Source organism: Eleginops maclovinus, chromosome 20, assembly GCF_036324505.1.
Source record: "Eleginops maclovinus isolate JMC-PN-2008 ecotype Puerto Natales chromosome 20, JC_Emac_rtc_rv5, whole genome shotgun sequence".
In the NCBI taxonomy this organism is placed as follows: domain Eukaryota; kingdom Metazoa; phylum Chordata; class Actinopteri; order Perciformes; family Eleginopidae; genus Eleginops; species Eleginops maclovinus.
The window spans coordinates 4,392,565-4,402,199 of NC_086368.1; the positions used below are offsets into that span (position 1 = coordinate 4,392,565).

Below are 9,635 nucleotides of genomic sequence, written 5' to 3' on the forward strand. Positions count from 1 at the left end.
CCCTTCACTGTCACATCGCGAGTTCAGCAGAACCCGCCTCCTGTACTGCAGGATGTGCATTCTGATTGGCTAAAGCACTTCGTGTCGAAAACTCTGTGTAACAATTGGCCTGGAACTTGTGTGTTGTTAACCCTTTTTGAACTTGGATACATATGCGCAAAAAAAAAAAAAACCCACACAATTAAAACCGCATGAGACTGGGCAAAGAGCCGCATGCGGCTCGAGAGCCGCAGGTTGGCCACCCCTGCATTAAAGCTTTCCAGCCAATTGGTTTGCAAAAAGGGTTCATCTCATGAGGCTTCATTTGCACACAACCCCCCTGTTGGTCAAAGTTCGTAAAACAGGCAGATATGAACCCCCCCACAGTGTGATCCCTTTATACAGAGTTCCCAATGAGGGAAGCTTTAACAATAACCCTTAAAAATTAACATAAATCATATTTCCATGTAATCAATTCGTATCAATATAGTATATATTGCAGTTGAATGGATTTGATTGAAAACCCTAAGGACGCTGGTAAACATTGCAAAGAGGGATTTTTATTCCTAAATAATATTTGTAAACGTATCCATGTTATAGCCTCAGAAAAGGTAAACAACATCAAAGTATACATTTATTAACTACATTATGACATTAAACTTACGCTTTTATAAACAAAATAAATATGTATTATCCGGTCGTTGATCCTGCAACCCTGCATTGATAGTCAGCTACTTTCCAGCTGAGCCAAAGCCTACATTTTGAAATACTCTGAAAACTCTTTAAATTCCAGTTAATTTACTTTGTTGATTCTCTGTCAATCGACACGTTCCTGCATTTCTAATTCTCACTCGTCGTATCCCGACTGTAGAGGGCTTCAGTGGGGATGTGTCATTTGGTGCAAAACTTTTATTCAAAACCGGGAAAGATAAGCAGGTTAGGAAATCAAACTTAGTTATGTGTTGCGTCTATGTAGTTCGCTTCAGCTCCGTAACTGCACACACACCCAGCCCGACACAGTACATCAAGAAGTGAAACAAACAATCCTCAGAGAGGTTTAAGTGAGGCTTTGTGTCCTCCTAATCCCATCGGCGCACTGGGGCCAGGTACAGGAGGGGGAATATGAGTGTTATAATAACTTATAAAACTGTAAAGGGTCAGTGCATGGTTCAGCCGATATGAAGCACCATCTGAAGCAGTCACGTGGTATTGGCCTCGATACGCGCTTCACAAAAAACTCAACACACGCTCCGAAGCCTCGACGAAAGTAACATCACTAGTTCAGGTGACTACAGTTGCACATATTATTCAGAAGTTTAAGTTCCATGGGACTGTAGCCAACCCTTCAAACCTGAGACAGCTGGAGCAGTTTGTGAACGAGGAGTAGGCCAAAATACCCGTCGACAGGAGCAGAACTCTCATTGAGAGTTAGAAAATCGCTTGATTTCAGTGATTGACTCAGAAGGTTGTGCAACAAAATATTAACTAAAGGGTAAGATCATTTTTGTCCAGGCCAGTTTCATTATTTTGTTTTTTTAAATGATTCTGTTGAACCACAATTCAAACGCAACGTCTGATTTCCCTTCGTTATTTTGATTTACCATTACTTTTGTAATTTTCCCACCAACGACGACCGGCACTCAGCTTTACTAAAAGCTCAAAACAAATAACTGAAGACCAGGGGCCTGTACTACGAACGGAGTTCAACCTACTTAGAACTAACTCAGGGTTTCCGCGGTAACCCGGGGTTGACTAAACCTGGACATCTTGATTGGTCTTAAACGGTACTACGACGCTGATTATGAAGTTGATCAGCTGAACCTGTGTTCACTCAACCAGAGTTACTGCGCGTTCACATAAAAGGGGTGGTACCAGCGCAAAAAAACACTCTCGATCATGGCGGGCTCTCCCTATTTCACAGAAGAGGAATGCGAGATCATAATGAGGAGTTATGAAGAGTATAAACCGACCCTGGCTGCTAAATCCAACACCGCGGCAGCAAACAAGGCGCGACTGGGGTGTTGGCAGCAAATTACAGACCGCGTAAATTCGTAAGTAGGCCTATTTCTTTACTTCTATATGTCCGTTAAAATAATCCCAACCTGAATACAGTATGTCAGGACGATGTACAATAACAGTCGGAACGTTACTGTATCGTATGTGCAACCACAAATGAAGCAGGACAACTGAATGTTTAGTCCCCTTCACTAATTCTGTGTATGTCCCTTAAATACTTCCAGAGGTACCAGCAGCGCCAAACGGACCTGGCAGCAGGTGAAGATGAAGTACAAAAACATCATTCAGAATGGTAAGTAAGAATGTGTGTGTGTGTGTGTGTGTGTGTGTGTGTGTGTGTGTGTGTGTGTGTGTGTGTGTGTGTGTGTGTGTGTGTGTGTGTGTGTGTGTGTGTGTGTGTGTGTGTGTGTGTGTGTGTGTGTGTGTGTGTGTGTGTGTGTGTGTGTGTGTGTCTTGTCAGAGAGAGCTAAATGTGTCTGTCTTTAACAGCCAACAAGAAGAAGGTAGAAATAAGGCGCACAGGAGGAGGGAGGGCACCAGACTCCTTTACTCTTGCTGAAGAGTTGGCCCTAGCCAACAACAGTGGCAGGGTGATGATGGATGGGGTGGCAGGGGTACAGTCTAACCCTGGGGCAGCTGAAATGTCCACCCTCTATGTGCAAGGTAATGTATGGCATTCATCGTTCTTCATGTTAGAGTATTTTGGCTTTCTTCCCCTGAATCATCAGTAACATGTGTCTTCTGTTGCATGCAGTCGAGGGTGGAAACATCACAACCCTGCAGCCACCAGGATGCATTCATCCTCTGACACAGGTAATTCAAATGGATAACATCCATGACATGTAAATTAGGCTATGTCACCCCTAAAGTATGGGTGCAGCGTAAAATTCTGAATCTTTTCAGGATGATGATGATGATGATGACGATGATGACGCCCCCTCCGACACACACATGCAGGTTAAAACACTTTACTGCTACTATATGCCACATTAATGTCCTAGGAGGGTGAGCATCATTTGTCAGTACTGTCTGAATCAAGTGACCTGTGTCATTAATGCAGTGTGTGTGTGTGTGTGTTAGGAGGACTTGGAGGAGCTTTCCCCTCCTGAAGCCTCCCTCCCAGGGACCTCACAGTCAGACAAAGTACAGTTTCTCCTTCCTTGTTTAATTACTGAATATAATGCATACTAGGCTAATGTGTACAACATGGGGTGGGGGTTGTGTAGGCCACAGTGGACAATGTCCGCAGTTTATACAAGAAAGTGCTGGAGCTAGACCGCACAAAGAAGAGGCTGGAGATCAGAAAGCTGGAATTACAAATTGAAAAGCTGGAACATGAGAAGAAGGTATTGTCTTATCACTCCATTAATATATAGGCTACCCACACCCTATATGTGTGTCATTGATCTGGCTTTTCGTCACCTTTTCTTCTTGCAGGAAAGAGAGTCATCTAATAAATGAATAATATCAGAGATTGGTGTGACATGTCTTTATTTTTGTGCATTTAATTTGTGGTGTGTACAATTCATTGGAAAAACTGGTTGGTAATGGCATCCCTGACAGCACGGCCTGTTGGATGATCCAGGGTGATTGGATCAGTAATATCAGGGGGTGGGGGAGGATCATGAGGGGGCACTCTTTCCTTCCTTATTGTGGCGACATTCTGAAGAACCACACATGCTGCTATGGTTTGGCAGGCCCTGTCTGGCTTGACCCGAAGGACCTTCAGGCAGGCGAATCGGGCCTTCAATATGCCAAATGTCATTTCGATCCTGGCCCTAGTGACACTGTGTGCATGATTAAATGATCTCTGTTGCCTTGTTTGTGGATCAGGAAATGGTGTGATGAGGAACTTCATGCATGCGTAGCCACGGTCCCCCAGCAGGATTCCATCAAATTGCCCTTAGATGAAATGGAGGAAAAATTAAACAACTGTCACACTGATTTCATGTTCACTATTAAAGCATATTACTTCAGGTAAATCGATATAGGACTTTTACCTTGGTGGAATCTGTCAGACAGTGATGATTCTCTGAATATACGGGAGTCATGGACTGACCCTGGCCACCTTGCATCCAGGCTTGTGATCATATAGTGGTGATCGCATGTCATCTAAGAATATGTGCACAGGTAAGGAACATAACAGGTGAGGCATGCTGTTGCGCATGTAAATGACACCACCCCATGCAGAGGACAGGAAATCATTCTACATGACAACAGGAATTCACAGGTTGACATTACCTATTCCAATGAATCGTGGACTGTACAATGTACGCCTACTGTTAATCTGTTAGTCTTGTGTATTACCTGGACATTGATGGTGTGTTTGGACTTTCTATTCACAAAATCCCGCTCATGCTCTCCCAGGGGTGCACTGATAGGAATGTGCGTACAATCAATGGCTCCAATTACTCTTGGGAAACCTAGATATTTTGTTAGTCAAATCAGTTGCCAGTCACAATTATGAAATGTGCAAATTACCTATTTTTAGATTAGTGGCATATTACCAGCGATTGCATAGAACCCTTCTTTTATCTGACGTGCAGGCAAATGGCCAGGGAATACAACAAATGCATCCACCAGTTTAGTGAGAGCAAGTACCACCTTCCGTATCACCCGGCATACAGTGTTCTTACTCAGGTTTTCAGCATCACCGATGGAATACATATATTGTCCGCTGGCGAAATAGCGCAATGAAAGACATAACATTTGCTCGATTGTGAGGGCCTGACTTCGGCGGGTTACATTAGAGACGTCCGCCTCGAGCAGCTGGCATAGGTAACGAATTCCCTCAGCTGAGAATCTATATCTTTCATGGAGAACATCGTCCGGGTACGCCAGCGGATTCTGGCGGTCTCTAAATACCCTCGCCCTCCGAAGAGAGCCCCTCACAATCTGCGCGCCTATATCGTACGGATCGTCCAGGTATGCTGGCATTGTCTTTAGGGGACATGTCGGTGGAGGAGTGGTGTCTAAATAGGGTGTGGTTAATCGGAAACCTAGGGTTAACCAAGAACTAAAACTGGGAAGACCAGTTTTGGGATCCTACGTATATTGCCATGGCAGCATACCTCGGTTTTAACATATCCAACTTTCGTAGTATGGGTTAACCAGCAACATACGCTGCACGTGACCAAGTTACTCTCGAAGTTACCCCGGTAAGCCAGAAAACCAGCTTCGTAGTACAGGCTGCTAGGGTTAACCAAGAACTAAAACTGGGAAGACCAGTTTTGGGATCCTACGTATATTGCCATGGCAGCATACCTCGGTTTTAACATATCCAACTTTCGTAGTATGGGTTAACCAGCAACATACGCTGCACGTGACCAAGTTACTCTCGAAGTTACCCCGGTAAGCCAGAAAACCAGCTTCGTAGTACAGGCCCAAGGTTAAACAAAAAGGATACCAGTTTGTTAAATGATAACAAAAATAATAGGGACACAATATAAAGCCAGACGGGAAGACGACAAAACTAAAGGAAAATAGTATTATATAAAACAAGCAGAAACTAGAACGAAGACAAATGCAAAACGAGCTAAACTAAACTAAAAGTAAGCAATCAAACCTAAAACATAAACAAAACAATATAAACCAAAACAAGCCTAAACAAAATACAAGAAAAACAGCAAGTGAACCTAAAAGCAATGGTTAAATGAAGGTTAAAAATGGCTTGCCATGTGGCATACAAACATTTCAGGTGCTGCCTATAGTCACCACAGGAAGAGGTTTGGCCACACTGCTCAGGAGGAAAATGGAAAGCAAGACAAACTGCAAGGAAACAGCAAGTGAGCAACACATGCTAGCAGACACTGAGACCAATGTATGCATATAATTAGTTATGCAGCCTTCCTGTACCACCAACCATGACAGCAGAGCCAAAGGGTAGAACAAAGGGCCCACCAGGTGCCTTTTATATCCTGCTCTAATGAGGGGAGTGGTTGAGGGAGGAGTCAGGCCTTGAGCTGCATTCAGGAGCACCACTTCACTAGAAATCTGGTATTGTGTTAAATTACTACGGTAAAAAATAAAATAATACAAGCAGCAGTTACAAAACAATTTGTGGAAAGTTTAAACCGAAGGTTCAATGTTAGTATACAACACTTTCTTTTACAAGCTACAGTTAGCTTAGCTTAATTTAGCTTTTCCCCTTTCAAGGCAGGGAAACAGCTAGCATGGCTTTGCCAATAAAGAAAAGAGACTTCTAAAGCTCACTACTTAATATGTTTATCTCAAATAAGTACAAAAAGGGAAGCAAGATAAAAGGAGTTTTAATTGTACTGGTAGTTACAGTATTTGCCTTTTATGCTCAGGGAAGTTATTATCTTCAGGGGGTCATGCATGTATTAAAAGCTAAAATCTAACACAAAGTGTGTTACTGAGAGGGATATATTTTTAAATACTTTGTATATTACCACGTTAACTGCTTCCCGACTCTTCCAGTTGCTAAGCTAAGCTAAGCTAAATAGTTGTTATTGTGCTTTCTTCGTTTTGACCTGCCAATAGGGAACCGATGCAGCTTGAAGCAATGTGCTGGTAGAGTGAATCAAAATGTGAAATTTAAGTTTTCAACTTAACCTATCCCACAACCTGAAAGCAAATAAGGATAAATGTTGTGCCTACAAACATACTGTGTCTTGCACTTGAAATTGGACATTAAATATGGAACAATGTACAGCAGTGGCAGTCATCATTTACTAAATAAACAGGCAGCAGTGATCAAGGTTTTCTGTAACTGTCCAAGTCTGTTCACATTATCTGTTCCATGAACCAGTCTTTAAACACTGCAGAGCCCATACCGTGTTCCTGTTAGTGTTTGCTTCCCGTCTGTCTTTTTCTGGAGATTTCTGTGACCTCCGGCTCGTCTGTGTTTTAACCTCTATCCTCTCTTTTTCTTTTGTTTACTGGGGACAGTTTAGCCATCATGAATCCAAAGTTTGGTGCTCTCCACAAATATAAAAATGAATATTCATAAAGTATTCCATTGTGTCTTCTGATGGAGAAAACTAATTATTGTGAATTGTTGTTCACAGCTGACGTTAAATTGACCACACTTCTGATTGACATGACATATGTAGTCCCTCGATCAGTACGTTTCCTCAGCAACCTTCTGATCTCCTTAGCAACGGTCTGTTAGCGAAAAATAGCAGACCTCAGGAATGTCCAAACCAATCAGAATCGAGTATTCAACTAAGCCATGTAATTGGTATGAATCATTGATTTTGTATAGCGTACCCAAAATGTTTGTCCTCCTAAGAGGCTGTTTGTTTCAATAACAGTTATCTACAGTATGACAATCACCTGGCAGTGTCTTAAACTCCGTCTTCTGATTTCCTCTCCTGCTTTCAGCACCCTCCCATGAATTCCACTTCATCTACGGCTGCCTTGAGTCCGGCGATGTGCGAGTGGATGCCCATTTTGATGACAACGTGGCGATGTACGCCGATTTTAACAAGGAGGAGGCAGTGTTCGTGATCCCTCACATGCCTCAGTCCGTGAAATACTTTGAGAAAATGGCTTATGAATACGCCAAATCTAGCATCGCTCACTGTCACAGTGTTTTAGGTCAAGCTAGAATAGCAGATCCTGGTGCTCCCTTACAGCAAGGTAGAGTTTTAAAATGTGTTATTGGTTAAATGCAATGAATTACATATGTTTTGTTTAATGAATCAAATAGGTTAACCACCTACTGCATTTAAAATATATATATTTAAAATAAAGAAGTAGCAGCCAAAATGAAAACCAATAAGAAAATTCAGGTAGTAAGCCTACCTATTATATATTAAATTGATCTTTATTGTAATTGCCATTGTTATCCTGTTAGTATTCCCCATTTTTTTTTAACATAACAGTAATCTGATTACGTCTCTTTAATGTCACTGTAAGGGAATACTTTTTTGTATCCTGATAACATAATGGCGTTATCCTATAACTAATTCCTGTGATCATTTGGGGAATCAAAAGAAGTCCTCTTTCACTTCTTCACTTCATTGACCAGATGAGCTCCAAACCTCTCATCTACACACGGTACGAGGAGGAGGCTGGTGTGGGGAACTCTCTCTTCTGTTTGGCCAATCACTTCTACCCCCCGTCCATCAACTTCACCTGGACTAAGAACGGGGTGGAGCTGATGGAGCGGGTATCGAACCTGCGGTACCGTCACAATAGTGACGGGACGTTCCACAGGATTTCAACGCTGAGTTTCACTCCTGGAGACGAAGACGTTTACTCTTGTTCGGTGCAGCACCAGGCCTCACCCCAGCCTCTCTCCACGAGCTGGGGTAAGACCGAGGGCTGTGTCAAAAAAATGATGATTACATTTTTATTATAAAGGGGGAGTTCAGTTAAATTTACAGTATAAAACCAAAACGTCTATCACACATCATCCTCTGCATCTGCATACATAATGACACCCCACTGCTCCTACTGTAACACCAGGATGGGTCAAATGCAGAATGTAAAATTTCCCTATGTGGGACCATTAAGGGTATATTCTATTTCCTATATTCATAAATATATATTTTACTCAACACAATTGTGTGAAATAAAATAAAATAAAGTCTAATAAAAAAACCTGTAGCAAATTTGGTATATCTATAATACAACTGACTGATGTTTTGAAGAGAGGTCTTCAGTAAACACCTCACCAAGCATATTCGAATAGAAAAGAAACACATTTTGTGAAATTCACTGTATGGCTGAGAGTTAACTTGGAGAACAAAACCTGGGAAGCAGTTTTTAGGACTTAAGAGAGGGTACATGTAGTTATTATACACTCAACCCTGTTTTGGACTAAAGCTTGTCCCTATACATTTGTGCCTTAAAAACGTTTTTTTTTGGTTCCCTCCACAGAGCTGAAGGAGAGTCAGTACAGCGTGTGTCCTGCTGCTGGATTCTTTGGAGCCAGTCTGGTTTTGTGCCTGATGGGAATCGGGTCCGGGGCTTTCTTTTTCACCAAGCAGCCAAATTAAAGCCTTTACTTTTGAGATTTCACTCAGAGCAGCTCAAGCAGCATTAAACTAACCACTTTTTTTTATGTTTTATTTGACCATTTGTTTGTTCTACTATGTATTTACCATGAATGAATGATAGTTACTGTAAACGTTACAGAGATTATTTTTCTTTTATGATCTTAAGGTGAGACCACGTTTTGTTGTCAAATTTGAATCTAAAGTTTTTACAGAAGGGATTTTGGATATCTACATAAATCAGAAAATACTGTCAATAGCTGTAAAATATACATTTTTCGCAATGTTTCTAGGTATAAAATGTTATATAATTCAGGCTATGAATGATATACAAATCCTTCTGTAAAAACCTTCAGAATATTGATAGGAATAACACTGGAAAGTTTGGTGTATGTAAGTGCTACTGAAGTGGAAATGTCTTGCTCCCAACATGAGAAAAAACTCATTTTGAGAAAAAGACCTTTAAGGATATGTATTGTCAAATTCCATTGTTTTTAATTGAAGACACTATTTACAGGCACAATATCTAATCTACTTCTTGGCAACAAAAGTATAGAACATATAAAACACATAACTGAAAACTGAGTAACAGAGCATGTGCCAAATTACTAGTATCTACATCAGAATCAAAATCAGGTTTATTGCAAAGTAGGTTAACACATACGGGGAATTTGT

General features: G+C 41.4%; 2 protein-coding genes across 4 annotated transcripts; one reads left to right on the forward strand and one right to left on the reverse strand.

The window, feature by feature from the left end:
* Positions 1-1,177: 1,177 nt before the first annotated feature.
* LOC134883146 (beta-2-microglobulin-like) lies at positions 1,178-9,165 on the forward strand. Of its 3 annotated transcripts, none has more exons than XM_063911352.1 (3): positions 1,178-1,264; positions 7,342-8,273; positions 8,845-9,165. In XM_063911352.1, the coding sequence occupies exons 2-3, from the start codon at positions 7,991-7,993 to the stop codon at positions 8,961-8,963; spliced, it is 402 nt and encodes a 133-aa protein (XP_063767422.1). In that variant the 5' UTR covers positions 1,178-1,264; positions 7,342-7,990; the 3' UTR covers positions 8,964-9,165. The 3 variants fall into 3 exon arrangements, with proteins under 3 accessions (XP_063767422.1, XP_063767421.1, XP_063767423.1); XM_063911351.1 differs by lacking the exon at positions 1,178-1,264 and adding an exon at positions 1,339-1,471; XM_063911353.1 differs by lacking the exon at positions 1,178-1,264 and adding an exon at positions 5,981-5,991.
* On the reverse strand, positions 3,470-5,344 carry LOC134882299 (putative nuclease HARBI1). Its single transcript, XM_063909928.1, has 4 exons — positions 4,503-5,344; positions 4,303-4,418; positions 3,996-4,107; positions 3,470-3,897 (listed from the first exon to the last, which is right to left on the reverse strand). Exons 1-4 carry the CDS (start codon positions 4,930-4,932, stop codon positions 3,521-3,523), a joined length of 1,035 nt encoding a protein of 344 aa, XP_063765998.1. The 5' UTR covers positions 4,933-5,344; the 3' UTR covers positions 3,470-3,520.
* Positions 9,166-9,635: the final 470 nt, after the last annotated feature.